The 16,871-nt window shown below is 39.5% G+C and overlaps 1 protein-coding gene across 1 annotated transcript in view; it reads left to right on the top strand.

Moving 5' to 3' along the window:
- Nucleotides 1-600: 600 nt before the first annotated feature.
- LOC121179604 (integrin alpha-5-like) overlaps nt 601-16,871 on the top strand; it is a 36,630-nt gene continuing 20,359 nt past the window's right edge. The window contains exons 1-12 of the mRNA XM_041034531.1: nt 601-955; nt 7,610-7,734; nt 9,795-9,895; nt 10,893-11,016; nt 11,412-11,473; nt 11,653-11,698; nt 11,903-12,028; nt 12,539-12,583; nt 12,874-12,917; nt 13,113-13,169; nt 15,840-15,892; nt 16,535-16,743. Of these exons, the coding sequence (XP_040890465.1) occupies nt 756-955; nt 7,610-7,734; nt 9,795-9,895; nt 10,893-11,016; nt 11,412-11,473; nt 11,653-11,698; nt 11,903-12,028; nt 12,539-12,583; nt 12,874-12,917; nt 13,113-13,169; nt 15,840-15,892; nt 16,535-16,743 (1,192 nt within the window). The 5' untranslated portion in view covers nt 601-755. The remainder of the gene's footprint in view (nt 956-7,609; nt 7,735-9,794; nt 9,896-10,892; nt 11,017-11,411; nt 11,474-11,652; nt 11,699-11,902; nt 12,029-12,538; nt 12,584-12,873; nt 12,918-13,112; nt 13,170-15,839; nt 15,893-16,534; nt 16,744-16,871) is intronic.

Here is a 16,871-nt window from a genome sequence, read left to right as displayed (position 1 = left end):
TCATTGTCCCAGTCAGCCATTCCAGTGCTACACAGAACCAAAGCACTGCAGCTGGCTCACCTACACGGAATACAGCCATGGTTTGTGATATTAATTACATGGTTTTCGTGCTATGACATGTTAAAACATCTGCCATTAAAAAAGTCCACTGGAAACTTCTCATCACAGCTCATTCATACCGGGGAGTAAAATCACATGAAGCAGCACAAATGGTTTTCTCTTCTCTCCTTTTAGAATATTACATAACATGTTCAGCTTATTTGAATGTACAGTGTGTTTGTGATACTTAATGATGAGTTTGTACTGATCATAACATCCACTGTAATCTTCTATTCACTTTGACATCAGTCTAAATAAGAGATTTCAACCCACACTGGAAGTTCTTACTGTGACATTCCTGATTCTGCGTCTTGTCCTGTTTTACAATTACAGCAGTCTTTTTCTCTTCGGGGAACAGATCGTCTGGCAATATTTAAAGCTCCACCCCAAAGTGAGGTTGCAATGATTGCCCCCCTCCCTCCCCCGCTTCTTTCCCTCCCTCTCTCGCACACTCTCTCTCTTAGACTCAGTCCTGCTTTTCTTTAGATTTCACCATATACCTTGGATCAGTACACTGGACCTGTTGGAGCTGAGGGGATTATTCAGGACACCGGTTTATGATCCCGACCCAAACTGTCCTATATAAGGAACAGCACGGATGTTGTGTTTTGCGCTGCGCAGCTATTCAATGAAAGAAGAGACGCGCAAAAGACGAGATGGGCACCGTTCCTGGACCTTCACCTTCCCGGTCATGGGGAAAACGTTGTCATCACACCGTGCTGGTTGTACCTGTAGTGGTGGTTTTGGTCCAGTTTTGCGCAGCTTTTAACTTGGACACTGAGACGCGCGTCGTTTTCACCGGACCGCAGGGAAGTTATTTCGGCTATTCTGTGGAGTTCTTCAGTAACTCATCCAGGTAAAGTCTCTCTCTCCATCAACACAAAGCTTGGTGTTCTCCGTAGGTCAGTGGGAGAAAGTTTATAGCACTCTCCACAGTTCAAATCACTACTTTAAAACAGTCTTTTCATAGGGATTATATGAATTAGTGATTGAACTCTTAAGTGGCTTTGGCCTTATTTTATCTTAACATCTTGTCTGTAATGGAATCACGGTATTTATGCAGCCTTACAGGGGATTTATGAATACACAGTTACCTTCCTATGATTTCTCTCTTATGGCATCTTTATACTGTTACACTTACATACTATATACTACAACATTCCTGTATCCTAGTTGTGTCTAAAGAGTTACTTAAGTAGTTATTAAGTAGACTTAATATTTTTTGTTTATATTGGACCATGTCTATAATATGGCATAGGCTACACTGTTATAATCCTATAAACATCTTTTTATGTACTGAATATTCAGGTTACAGGGATCTTGTCATGAAGTAAATTTAGGGTTCCTGATGCGTTTGCACTGCAGCCTAAAATAATTTATAGATTTACTAAGGGCTTTTAGCCTGTCTCATTTTACACACACACACACACACACACACACACACACACACACACACACACACACACACACACACACACACACACACACTGGATTCCAGCCCAAGCATGATTGGAAACAGACAGAGAAGTCTGTGAGCTGTGTGTGAGAGTGTGTGTGATTCAGAGAGGAGGTGGTTAACCTACAGCAAAGTAAGAAATATGCTAATCTTCTTGTGAATATATACTAAAGGGACAGTAGAGGTTTCCTGTGGGTTTTTTGTTGACAGATGAGAAACTTCTGAGTGAGATAAAGTCAGAGATCACACACGTTCTTCTTCCTTTACAGACACAGCATGCACAGTGCCATCACCTGTTTTGACTCTCTGAGAAAACTCTCCTCTGGGCGCACACACACACACACACACACACACACACACACACACACACACACACACACACACACACACACACACATAAACACATAGTCATAATCCAAAGTAGCCTGGATATGAATGAGGCATGAAGTGTATCATCTAAGACTGATGGCTTCATGGCGCTCCATTAATTAGCTGCACACAGACAAGCCCCAGTTTGTGCCTCTCATCTGTTACCATTACATTCATGTTCCAGAGCAAAGCATCTGATTTTTGTTAAAAAAAGAAATATCCAGCAATCTCTGAAAAACCCAGAAGGTCTCATTTAAAGAGAAACTATAACTTAAAAAAACTAAATAAATAATCTTCTTCCTCTTATAAAAATTTTAAATTCATAAACCAAAAAAAAAAAAAAAAGCCTTACTTGGTCTAATAAGAAACTTTTGGTGCCTAAAATTATTGTTCTGCAAACTTTAGGTACATATGTGTAACAGATATCACTGAGTGACTCAGTTTGCTGATTTTACTACTCTTCTCTACTTGGACTAACTTTAAACTATGTTTTACTGTTTATTATCTTCCTGTAATTATCACTAGTTGTTGCCTCTGGCCATTGTTCAACAAGTAGTGTTAGGCTAAGTTTAAGCTGAACTAACTGTGATCTAGCTAGCAGGCTCAATTAGCAAACAACCAACATTAATGTTACCACAGACTTTGTTTGCGTAAATCAAATACAGATGTCACATCATGTGACTGTGCATGTAGACTCTTGTAATACTGGTATGTTACTTGAGTCTTTAATGGATACTGAGCACTACCTTTTGCTTTGTTTCATAACAGGTGTTACTTTGCAGATTTGACATTCAAAACAACATACAAGCTCATAAAATATGATGCTTTGTTGTAGTCATAAGTAGCAGTAGAAAACCATTGTAATGCAGCAGTCAGGTCCAGCATCACCTAGATATTAATCTACATTGATACTTTAGCTGTGTAGTATGTAGCTGTAAATTTAACAAATTGAAACCTGAATGCACAGAAAACAACAGCTTCTCTGCTGCTGTTTTAATTTTCTGTATTTTTCCTCAGTGGTGTTGAACTTTTTTTTTCACCACTCTAAGACAAGTTGTGTTGGTTAGCTGACCAGATACTAACTAGGCATGAAGTTAACTGGCTATAAGGCTAACTGAAACACAGAACAACCTGACCGATCACATTCAGTGTTACTCCTGTTGAAACAGTCAAATACATTTTGGCTTGTCCTCGCAGCCAGCTGTTCACAGCTGTGGTTCTCAAGAGCTGAGAATCTCTGGTGGATGTTTTACATCATCTGAAAGCCCTGTATAGATAACGACAGGAATCTTGTGCATATCAACTGTGAGAACCTGCTAAAGAGCAGCTTAGCGGACATTGAAAGGTTAAACCGCTGAGATCTTTGCCATATAAATCCCAGTTACACCTTATCAGCTCTCTGTGACTCAGTTTTCCCTCACTAACATCCTCGAGGGCTCACAGAGTAAAAGCAGTGTTGGTTTAATGAATGTCGATATTTTCCTGTGAGGAAATTGGTTAAGATTTTCTCAGTTTGCTTAACTAAGCCTCTGGCGGTTAGAGGGCATGTTGTGGGGTAATTACTGAGATGCTGATTTAGACCAATTTGTACAGACTAAGCCCATTTTTGCCTGCAATAGTTTTGTTACACTGAACAATCCCACACTTTGTTTTTGACCAAATTCATGTATTTTGAAAACAAGCATCGTTGAACATCTCCATGTGAATCTAGTGGTTCATGTTTTGTGGTGCATAAACAATGCAGCAGGAAAAGGATACTTCCCTGTGTGATGGAGATGTTTTCTTTCTGCTGGTGGGATTGTTTTTTGCTTGTTGACATGCATTCTGACAATTACTGGACTGTTTGGCTGTAGGGAGCCTTGTTACGAGTTCCTCCTGTTGCTCACTATGTCATCTCACACATGCACACATGTCCAGTGTAAGTAAAGTTAAGTCTAGTTTAGGAGGCAGGCATCAAGTGTGTTAGAGCTGGTGCCTCCCTCATATCAGGTGTGGTAAATAAAATTACATTTATATAAGAAAAGTATGTATGCTGTTAAAACAGTGCAAGTATTCAGGTAGTAATGAGAGACAAGTTGGACTGGGTAACTTGTATGCTATCACTGATGAGGGGTTTTCCAAAGCTCATTCACTTCACTTTCACCAATTTGAGATAATCACAACTGAGCAAAAAATGAGGGAGGCTTGAAACGTTTCAGGACATTAACTGGGCTAGAAATAAGGAACTGAGTGATTTTTTTTGGATGGGGAAAAAGACATTTTATGTTTGTTTTTGCTATAATCATCAGTGCTTTTACTTTGACTAAAAGTGGACTGACCTTAAATAATGAGCTGTGTGTACTTAAGCCATGATCCATTTCCATACTACATACCATCTGCATACAGTATGATGTAGTAATTGCCATAGTATACTGTTTTACAGTGAGGATACAGAAAATCCATGTACTTCACTTGCTAATTAAACTTCACAAAGAGAAAACTAAAGATTTACTACCTAGTGTTTAGTGTAAGATCTTCCTTTGGTTGGCTTACCACTAAATGCACTTAATTAAAATTACATTTGTGCATTGTATTGAGGGACAACAGTACTGTATAGTCTTGACTGAAAACTCAGCAATTGGATGGGCTGCTTTGAAAATTTTCTACAAATATTCATGGTTAGCAGAGGATGAGTCCCAGTGATCACCAAGGATTCATCATGAGGATGAATCCTTGTGATGTTAGTGATCTCCTGATGTATTCTCTGACAACACTTCAAGCTTTTGTCACTTTCCCATTGTGAACACACTACATACGCACAGCCTCCTTAGAATTAGTATGAAGTGTGGAGATGGGACATGACTACTGAAATCCTGTGACCTGATGCCAGTGAACTTCTTTATGTTTACCAACCTGTCTGTGAGCTCCACATTAAAGCATGCCAAAGGTCAAGTGCAGCTGTAATGCAGGTTAAACTAACAGTGTACTTTTGAATGAAATCCAACACAAATGATCACAAATGATTATGTTGCTATTTATTACTTTTTACTCTCAGTTTCCCATAGAGTTTCACTCATAATCTTATGGTTGATACAACAGGAAAGAAAACACACTAATTGAGTACTTTGTCAGATAGTTGTGGGCCACCCACATATGGATGAGTTTAGTGAGTGTATTTACATGTTAACCTAATAAAGCAGATATTTGGGAGAGCTGGCTCATATGAGCATCATATCCTGTTTACTGTATTAAGTTAGATAAAATCTTGGGAAACCTGAACAGGGTTAGCTGGGATTTCCTTACTGAAAGTAATGGCAAAGCATATCGTTATACATCAGTGGTTCCCAACCCTTTTGGTTTATGCCCCTTAAAATGAAGGAATGTCAGTGTGTGACCCCTTGTCACATGTTAAATATGACTATATGTTGTCAGCACTTCTACCAAAGTTGAAATTGTTCTATTTAAACAACTTTAGAAACTACTTAGTATTTAGTAGAAAATTAGTAAAAAAAAAACATAAACATAATTTTAAACAAAACAAATGTTTTAAGTAGGTTATGAGCAGTTCAACTGAGTAAGACCTACCATTAGGAAATGACTTGTTTCTGATTAATGTGGCCATGTAAATGTGTTCAGGAGCTCGTAAATCCTTTAGTAAAAATTACAGGTTGTATCTTTGACCTAGCCATGCCTGTAAGCCCTTCCTCTGTTTGCAGATGTTCATGTTGAATGCGAGTTAAAGGAAAGGAATCCTGATTTCAGCATCCATCATCCCTCTGATACAATCATAATGTTAAGGAGGCTATTGTTGGATGTTAAGTTTTCATTACGACTGCCTTTAATTGACTCTAGGTATATATTACGCCACATGTGCAGAGGTCACAGGGGGTGGTGGGTGGTTAAACGTCGTGTACCTTTGAAAGAGAAAGCCATTGAAAGCCTGCACTCGGCTGAGGGCTGTGGAGTGAGCGGTTTATAAGGAAAGCTTATCCAGCCATGTAAATATTCCTCTTTTGCTCTCCAGACATTTTGGGGGATGGGGGGGAGTACAGAGTCTGTCTGATCTCTGCTAATGTCATCAGTCACCAATGTCTTAAGTTGTGCCATTCTCTCTGGGCCAGACCTTTTTAGCAGGGCTGTCTGAAAACCATGAAAGTGTTGTTGGTTTGTGATACACGTTCACATACACACACTTGTACGTGCACATTTGCATGATATTCACACTTACATCCATGCAAACAAATGTAGATGTTGTATGTTTAGCTGTAGCATGTGTTTTGCTTTATCACTCTCTGGCACATTTTTGCCATTCATTCATTTCCAGACTCTCATTTAGTGAAAATATGCTGAAATATTTCCAGATAATTTCCAGCTTAGTCGCCTACTCACACATTTTCTTCTGAAACCATCTGGAAAAATGCTTTAAACCATCTTCCTAGTTAACCAGCAGATGGGCAGCTATCTTGACAGGGTGGTGGTTATAACTTTGAATGGATTTGGTACAGAATTGTGCGCTTGGTGCAGCTGCAGAGCTACATTTCTTGTGAAATGGCCTCTCTTCATTGTAAGAACACTAAAATAACTACGTACCATGTCTTGACGACAGTGTAACCTAAACAAAGACTAAAACCATCACCAAACAAGGATTTCAAAAGTATGATTGTCATTCATTGAGCTAAAAAGAGCTTCAATAATTACATTCTGTCACTAGCATTCAAATTTCATGGAGGCCGTCTATGACAATCTGCCAGTCTGTTGCAGGAGTTTCAACCTAGACAGTTTGTAGCAAGCAAACTTCAAAGCTAATATTTTTACATTAACAATGGATAAAATAACTTGGCAAAACGTGAAAGGGGTCAAAAGTGGCAAACTCAGAGAATTATCACACAGCTCTGCAATGCCCCTAAGTTATACTGAGTTTTTAGTGTCTTTAAGCTCATTCTTTTGGTTCCACAGTCTGCAGATTTACTGTTTTGACTCATTTTCACGATTTTCATCAGCATTGCTTCCAGAAGCAGCAGCAGGCCATTGTTTTCAAACAAGTTCTAAAAAAAACTGACTGTACATTACCTGCTCAGCACCAAATAGCAGACACATATACTTAGCGACTAGCTGGTGAACATGGTGGAGCATTTAGCAGCTAAAAAGTCAGATATTTCACTCAGGGGTTGGTCCAAGAGACCGAACAAAAAGCCAAGAGGACAGTGAAAAATGCTAGATTATTCACAGTGTGAGGAGCGGAACCTTCACTTTATATGTGGCACACATTTAAAGCTTCTGTTGGAGTCATTACACAGTACAAGACACTGAGGAAGTTGACACCACTATGGATTTGATACTGAAGAATAATTCTTTATTTGGCATCACGTAGAAACTACACAGTGTTTTTTGGCCTCTACAAAAGGCTCCTCTGGCTACACTGGTTATTAAATTCAACCATTAGCAGATGGCAATGCTGACTGCTGACCTCATGCTGAGGTAGCAGAGCTTATGCCTAATTTGATGTGACAATATGTAAACTTGAATTGTTAATCGTAGACAAAGGTTTAACCTTATGGGCAGCAATAATATTTATTTCATCAGCTGTGTCTATGCCAAAACTTTTTAATCGTATTTTTTTTATTACAGATGTTTCTTGGTGTAATCTTGTACTTCTCCTTCACCACAATATTTAAGTTGGTTTTTTTTGTCTTTTCTCTTGTCTAGTATCAGTATTTTGATTGGTGCTCCAAAAGCCAACACCAGCCAACCGGGCATCACTGAAGGAGGAGCTGTGTACATGTGCCCCTGGAGCCAAACTAACTGTAGTATCATCAACTTTGACAAGCAAGGTAGGGTGTCTTGTTAAACCTAAATTTATGGTCGGCCTTTTTGTACCCACACAGATAAAAATGCGATCTGTGAAAAATCAAGCGCAATATTCAAAATCCAAGGAGCAATTTTCTCTACATCATAATCACAGCAGTAGTTGGTAACTCAAATTGTTCCAGGATATAAAAATGTCCTTTTCCTCAACGACACTGTTAAACAGTTGAGAGGAGACTGTGTAGTAAACTCTCAGTTGACTGTAACCAGCCATAAAAGTGGCTCAGAGAAGCTATAGGTAGCATCTCGAGTTAAGCACCACTGTGCTTGACCCTGAGGTCAGAAGTGCAGCTCCCTGCCAGCTTATAGCTCCTAATCCAAAGCTTCTCTGTTTTGATTGAAATCAGCCTTTGATGTCTCTCCTGTGTTTTAATGCTGGCTGAGGCTTTCTTACACTCTGCTCCCTGGTAAGGTCTCCATTTTGGGGCATAGACTGTGTTCACAGTGTTTTCAAAGTGTTTTGATTTCCTGCTGGACTCAGGCCCAATGTTGTGAGCGCTCTTTAATTAGGGCAGAGTCACTACGGGGACAAGAACCCCAGAGGACCTGCGCTGCCCCCCGGCAATGCCAGGAAAATAATCACCCACATCACAAATGCAGGAAGCGATAAGGACCACTGTTTGAGGATCACAGGGTCGAACTTATCGTACGCGGTCACATGCTGATATCGAATGGCGGTTCACCCAGACTCAGAGCTGCGACTGTGCAAACTCTGCCTGCATAAATACACAACTACAAAATGTTTACAAACACAAACTGTCTATGAAACATGATACATTGTAGAAAAAAAGCATGCAGAACCACACTTATAGCAGGTTCACATACACAAATATGTCTGCACACACATGCTTTTGCATTCAGTAGTCTTGCATTTCCCATTACAGGCCTCAGGATTCATGGTGTGTTTGAGGACACAGGCCAGACTCCATTAACCAAACAGGCGCACCGAGCTGCAGCCAGCAGAGTTTAATGTCACCACTCTGCTGCAGACAGCAGGCACATATATCAAAAAAATATACCACACTTAAGCTTACACAGATGCAGGCACATTTTAGTATGATGTACATTTTTAGTGCTGAAACAAGGACTAAAAAACAGGCTTTCTCTTTCAGGCAAATTGAAGGCGTCAGGTTTTGTTAAATTACTTTTCAAGGAGGCTGAATGGCACAAATGTTTAAAGAAAGCTTTTTTCTCTCACTGTAGGTGTGACAAAAACCTGTACATGTACAAGAAATTAGCATTGACAGCAAACTCCAACATCACAAACTTTATTTAGTACTTGGATAAGGATGTGAAGAGTTTTTCCAAGTCCGAATCTTGTTTTTACAGTGTTCCATAGGACATAAAGGCAACCTGGCTCACCTACCTGGCTCAAGAATTAGTTTTTCGTGGACCAGGAATAGTAATCATAGCTAAAATATTACTGTCTTATTTTTCCAAATTAATTATTAACAGTATGTTTTTGAAAGTAAAAATCAGGGAGGTGTAATGTTGCTGAAGTTGCAAAATTAAAACTTTTTGTAATTTGGCAGGCACCCACACACACACACACACACACACACACACACACACACACACACACACACACACACACACACACACACACACACACACACACACACAATCCACCCCCCAACCCCCTTCCCCATCACTGCTGCTTGCCTTCGTACTGCCAGGGCCTCTTCTTAAAACAGATCCTGACAATGAAGTACAGCCGTTTGGGTTACAGTAACAACAAGGTCCAAGTCACTTTGAGCTGTTTGATGTCTGCCATAGCATGGAGGATGGATTAAGACTACAGACCCCGGGAACAAGGCCATAAAATATCCATGTAAAAAGCCAAGAACATGTGGGGAACACTCTCAAATGAAGCCAAAATCAAACACCGATGACAGGGGGATCTTTGACTTAGTTAAAACAGCAACTCCTGACATCACTGAATTTTCTTCCAGAGAACTAATCAGTGCCACTTACGACTCTGGGTGAACATGCTTCTTACATATTTTTTTCTTCTATCTTCCTCCAGGTGATCGATATTTTAATGTTAATGATGTGAACACTCAGGTTGAGTTCAAGTCCCATCAGTGGTTTGGAGCTACTGTACGTTCCCATGGCAACAGCGTCCTGGTAAGAATGGTCCCATGATTATTGGTCAGTTTGGATAATTTACCTGCATTTCTTAAACACATTTACTCTTGATTTGGTTTAGTGCACATTATACTCAAACAACAGACTTTATTTGGTATCACGCTAGCAGGGCTATGGGGCACCATGTGGGGTAACACAATGCACAGTAGAGGCCAGATTGTAGAAATACACTGGCTCCCTGTGTGCTTGGAAAATGCAACACAAAACTAAACTCACATGGCAGTCTGATAACTCTCTAACCATAGGTTTTACTACTAAAAATATTGACACTGTCTAGAAAATGTTTAATAGTCTGTGTTGAGCTTTTCATTAGCTTTCTTTCTCTGGCAATTTATCCTCAAATAGAGTCTGAATCGCACTGATTGCTAAAAATAACCCTGCAAAAGCATCTCAGGTTTGCACATGAGTGTGCTAACTCAACAGAATACCAAAAAAAGCAAAGCCTTATAAGTCACAGAAAAAAGTCAGCACCCTCACGAGTTGATAATTCATGTAGAAGACACGGAAGTAAAGGGACAGCACAGTTGCAGGGTAGAACTAGTTGGTGCTGTTACTGTTACTACTGCACATTTGAAGGCTACCCTTAATTGTGAGCACTTTCCAACAATATGTGCCACCTTTATAACCATAAAAGTTAGCTAGTGTATAGTAATCAGTTGAGACTGACTCCCATGAGGTGGACATGCCATTCCTAAGCAGGGTACATGATCCAACCAACAAAGTGTAGTTGGATAATGTAATGCAGCCTCTTGCTGCATGCAGCAAGGGGCCACATATGCTGCTGGTTTTCCATCAGACTGCTTCAGCATGGTGAGAAGACTTGAAAACCTGGACATATTTTCTGTCTAGTTACCCTTGCTAAGCTATGATTGCACCATCGACGTTCAAGCAAAGAATTCAATGCAAATTTAAACTTCCAAGCAAGAAAACACGATCAGTTTCTTTTGTCACTGAGCTGTCGCTCTGTTCTTTCCAGGCTTGTGCTCCCAGGTATTATTGGAGGACTGAACACGAAACGCCCTTTGCTGATGTTACAGGAACCTGCTACCTCTCTGTAGACGGCCTCAAAACTTTTGTGGAATACGCCCCTTGCCGAACAGGTGAGTCACTGCAGATATAGTTAACCTCCAGGGGATTTAAAGCTTCATTATTGACACAGAAATACACAGCTACCACCAAGCCGCTAAGGCCAGTGTGTGTGAATATTCAGACTACTGCTACCTGAATGTCTTATGAATGCTTCTGTATGCAATTTAGTCCAGCTCTTTAAACTCATCAGCAGAACCAGATAGCCAAAACATTTACCAGGTAAAGCTAAAGCTACAAGCTCCATTTTCATTTGGAACTTAGCTTTGGGACAATGAAAAGTTAAGATATGTGACAAATCTTACACTGGAGAATGTTGCCTTCAAAAGAAAGTAATATTTTATGTTTTGGTTTTCATGAAACTGAAAATTTATTGGTGTTTCCCATGTTTTGGTGCTGTTCACTGCAGAAAGACATGGACCTGCTGGACAGGGCTACTGTCAGGGGGGATTTAGTGCTGACTTTACCAAGGTAAGAGAAATATTTGTTGGAGTTTTTGCTGGTTTCTACATAATCACATAGTCAGAGTTTCTCTGTTTTGGCTGATGTAAGCAGTGGAGATTACACTGTGTACATCAGACTTGCAGAGTTTGTTTGAAGATGGTGACACTCAGATTCCTCAGCTCTGGCTACTGTTGTGTGTGTTACAGGGTGGGAGAGTTGTGCTTGGAGGACCAGGCAGCTTTTACTGGCAAGGTGAGCTCACTGGAATGTGGAACAGCATGGCTTTTTAGGAGATATCTTCCAATGGATTTTCCTTTTGAAGGATCCAGGAAATCAATCCACCAACTTTGTCAGTCAATGAACTACAGTGGAACAACTCAGGAGCCAGAGTTTAAGAGTCACATGTCTTATTTTAACCTCTGACCTTTAACCTGTTGTCACCTTTCCATCCTGTAGGTCAGCTGATCTCTGCCACCACAGAAGAGATTGTTAAGGCCTACTATCCATCTTATTTTCTGCTGTCAGTTGCGGGGCAGATTCAGACCCAGCAGGTGCAGGGGAGCTATGATGACAGTTACCTGGGTGAGGACGTACATGAAACACATAGACTTACTAAAATCAGATTAGATTAATCAGATTATTAACACATACTGCTGCTGTATGTTTTTATAAATCATGATCCAAGTTGCTTGATTTTTCTGACTGTCTGTCTGACAATTTGGCCCAGGCAACATAGCTCAACAGCAGAACACCATGAAATTTGACATGGATATTCATGGTTCCCAGAGGATAATGTCTGAGAAGTTAATGACCCCCGCTGAACTTTTGCCAAAATCTAACCGGCAGATTTTTCTTCTATTTTCTCATCACTACATGACACCACCAATGACTGTTGCACTTAAAGCTTGTAGGTTTGTTCTAGTCACCGATACTACAAACGAACAAACAAAAAAACATATTAGTCCTACTTGATTTTATGCTTCTAATAATTACCCTTAGAACCACATCCAAGCCCAAACAAACTCAGGTGGTAAATTGTAATGTTGTTTTTCTCTTCGCCTGCTCTATCTTTACTTTTCATCTCTCCTGCAGGTTACTCAGTGGCTGGTGGGGAGTTCAGTGGGGATGATGAGGAAGGTGAGGGTCATATTTACAGTACTGAAAGCCAGAATGCATGGCTGAGTACAGAGTTTGTTGACTTCCCCACAAGTCTAATAGTTAACTGCTCAGTCTCAGCACATGTGATTGGGTTGTAACGGAGAGAAGTTATTAAATCTTTCAGGAAGCAAGAGCATTTAGAAACCCAAAGAATTAAAAAAAGAAAAGTGTTTTTTTTTTTGGCAGCTGGTCACAAACTTTATCCAACTTTGCAGTTTTTACCTCTGCTACCTCTGCTAACCTTTTGCATGTTGTTTTCTTTGTCGCAGATTTCATCACTGGAGTTCCAAAAGGACTCATGCTGTATGGTTTAGTAAGGAGTCCCCACGTTTTAATTTTACTCCTTGTTAAAATGTCTACAAAAGTAAAGATAATATCCCTATAAACATATTCACTGTCTAAAAGAACAAAACTAAATAAACTGTAGTTGAATAACCCAGTATCATTAAGTATTTTGGCATTATGAACAATTTGTAATCAATAACGACTTCTGTGTGTCTCAAAATAGGTGTCCATATTAAATGGAAGGAATCTGAAGCCTCTGCTCAACTTGACAGGGGAGCAGGTATGTGCTCATCTTCCTGGAGATTTTCTGTGCTTTAGCCTGGCCATTAGTTTCGTAGAACACGTTTTATTTTTATTTGTTTATTTTAACTCAGCTGCATCTTTTGGAAACTTTCTTTGAGTAAACAAATTAGTCATCATTTTAATGTGTGAAATGTTTCCTATTGACCACCAACTCAACTTCCATTGGAAAAAAAACTGCAACAGATAAGATCTACACTTGTTGTGTGTGAAAAGGCTTTTTAAAGTTCACCGGAAAGTAAGTTAGATAAAGTGGTAACCTTTCAAAGTTACAGTGAGACAGTAGGATGTGTGACAATGAAGTCACATTCTTTGTAACATGAGTTATATATATATATATCTTCATCTTCACTTTTTTGTGTTTGGAAAAAATTTTTTTTTCTTAATTTTTCGGCATTTCCACAAAAACAGTCATACTGTAACTATTAACTTGGCTGAACTCTGGAATCCATTTTTACACAAAACGAGTGGCCATCACTCATAGTGAATTTGTACATATGGGCATGTGAGTATAGTGCAGTATTTGTTATTAAGATAAACTTGAACAAATACTGCACCTACCTCCTTTAATTACATCACAGGGAAGTGAACTGACTAGTCTGTTACTTTACTGTATAATTCAGCAAGACTTCATAGTGTATATATTGCAAAATGTAAGAGCATGTGATCACGCACACGTGGGAAAGCATGTGTCTTAGTGTGTGTGTGGCTGTGTGTGTTCAGTGTGGGAGGTCATCAGTGACCATGCAGAGGTGTCAAACTCAGGCTGGGTGGGGCTGAGTAAACTGTTAAGTCATAGTGTGATCTGAGGTGACTAACTGACTCTGTTCTCTGTGGGTAAATGCTGGTCCCTCTGTGGGTGCTTGGACTGTGCTGCTAAAGTCAGCTGTGAAAACACACCAGAGGGTCCTGTTGATTTGGTAAAACTTCAAACTTTTGTTATGTCATTAAACAAAGTGTCTTTTCAAGACACTTTATATATTTGTTTATATATTCATATTTTATTCTAGTTCTGGGTGATATGATTATATAGATCAATGAGACAATACAGAACAAAGCATTGACCACTGGCGGCAAAGTAGCACATCAGTGAAGTGAACTGCTCTGGGTATATTGGATTTGAAATTGTTGCACTAATATGATGAAGTATCTTGATAGGTCAGGTATTTACTTCAGGGAAGAAGCCAAAACAGAGATTTCAATTTTTATCTATAACTTGATTGCCAATAAAAAAAAATGTTTTCTAGTCCATTTACTGATATTACAAAAAATATTATTGTATAATAATTCTTAAATAAAGTTTCATTATTATAATCTATACTGTATGCTTTATAGAGGTAGTTGATATAGTAGTATGAAATTCTGGACATGGACCAGTTGGACAAGTTGTATAATGAACTGTTGAGTTAATGTCTCAGTTTTGAATATTGAACTTTTACTGCTTTGGCATTACCTTAAATAATGTTACAGTGGTTTCTCTAAGCACAGTTAGGTAAATTTAAAGCTGCTTATACTTTTTTTTGCCAGTCAGGAGCGGCAAAAATAGCTGTAAACACAAATCAGACATATTTTCACTTTTATGAAGCAAATAGGGTGAACATAAACAGCTGCCTCCAGCAGACACAGAGGAACATTAGCATCTATGTGTTTTTGGTCAACTGACAAATTTAGGTCCAACATTTACTCTCATTTTAGCTCAGTTTTGGTCTCCACCAACTCTTGAAGGAAATGTCTTTGGCTGCTAATGTTAGCTGTTTGACATTTTTTGTTGAGTATGTTGCGTGAATCATTGTTAGTATAACGAATATTAGTATCAGCAGCTTTAAAAAAAAGGTTGCAGATGTCCTTCAGACATGTTTGCAACAGATTTATTTCTGGAGTCCTTCAGATAGAACTTATTAAGTAGTACTGCTACTACTTTGAAAAACATTTAACTCACATTTGAAAGAAGAATCAAAGGAATATGATCAGTGATGGTTGATGACTGTGAAAACTGATCTGTGGGTCTTTGCTTTGTGATCAAACCTCAGATGAACATTCAGCTGGTTCATCTCCTCAGAGAGTGTTGATCATGTCTGAATGTGAATGTATATGGCAGAGCAGTGCTCCTATGGGGTATCATGGTGGGTTTGAACTTTGTCCTGAGCCTCAGTTTGATGTATGTTGTTATGGGCTGTTTTGCCTGTGCGACACAGGAAGACAACGCCAACATTCAGTTTTGTTTTTCACAAGGGTCTCCAAACTCACTTCTGTGTAGCCAAACTACAAATCACTTTGAAGTGAGAGTCACCCAAGGATGTAACATGACCCTAATTTATCATAGATGGTATGAAATTAAACCGGAAAAACCCAAGCCCCATGAGCATTTTCTCAGAGAGAGTATTAAAGGAGTTCAAGTCTCCATCCCTAGACCCCCTGCCTCTCCTCGAACTTACAGAAGCTCTGACACTGAGCTCCATGAAAAGGGAGAAGAGGAGACCCCAGGGGATTGTGGGATTGAGAGATTGAAGAGGAAAGCTTCTGGGGGTGTTGGTGGAAGGTAAAAAAAGGGAAAAAGGACATGGAGAAAGAAAATGAAAGGGAAAAAAAGTAATCTACACACCATGGTGTGATTACAGGCTAACTGGGTCTTGTTTGTAATACTTTCCAGATGGGGTCTTACTTTGGCTATGCAGTGGCAGCCACCGACATCAACAACGACGGGTGAGTGAGTGGCGTGACAGTGACACAGATGCTGGCAAAAAAAATAGGGGAAAGGAGCTGAAATGGGTGAGAGAAAATGGAGAGAAATGTAGAGGCCAAAAATAACGTGTGAGGTCACTGAAACAGAGGTCAACAGTGAGATATTTTGGTCATTTGGACATTTGTTCGCTCACCCTATCACTCTGCAGTGTGTCATGGAAATTTCCCATCATTCTGTTAAACTGTTTTGTACTTTCATTCTGTGTAGTTCCTCTCTGTAATGCTTTCATTTGTGTAATTTCACTTCTCCAACCCTGGTAGAATCACACCATGAGAACTTTTTTTTGGTTTTGTTTTTTAAAGTTTCAGTTGAAAATGCTTACCAGTAATTATAACATTCAGTAAACACATTTCTCCCGAGTTCAAGTTGAGCAATCAAAAATATTTTGATGTTTTACAGGGAGCGTTAGCTGTGGCAAGTAAAATAACTCATTGGAAAATATATTTTTCCTAGAGTACAAAAAGGGGAAGTTAATTTAGGGGAAGTTAATTTAGGGTAAATTGCCAAATAAGACACTTGGGCCCTTAAGTCCAGTTTAGATTATTCCTCTCCTTCCATCCTTACTCACATCATTCTTCTCCTGTCTTTCCTTGCTTCTCTAGTCTGGATGACTTGGTCGTGGGAGCTCCAATGTTCATGCGTCGAGGGTCCAATGGGCGTCTGGAGGAGCTGGGCAAGGTGTATGTGTACCTCCAGAGGGGCCTTTTGCAGCTGGAGCCAAGCCAGAACCACCTCCTTGGTCCACAGGCCTTCAGCCGGTTTGGCACCTCATTGGCTCCGCTGGGTGATCTCAACCAAGATGGATTCAATGGTACCTCTGTTACAAACAGCATAAGTTAAATATTAAAATTAATAACATTAATTTGACAGCAGTGATTTTCTTTGCATATTTTAATATATATTTAACTTTATATGAAGTTCCGTGGGATTCATTTCACA

Source organism: Toxotes jaculatrix, chromosome 3 (genome assembly GCF_017976425.1).
Source record: "Toxotes jaculatrix isolate fToxJac2 chromosome 3, fToxJac2.pri, whole genome shotgun sequence".
Classification (NCBI taxonomy): Eukaryota; Metazoa; Chordata; class Actinopteri; family Toxotidae; genus Toxotes; species Toxotes jaculatrix.
Note: the sequence above shows the minus strand (reverse complement) of the source record. Positions and strands in the feature narration are given on the sequence as shown.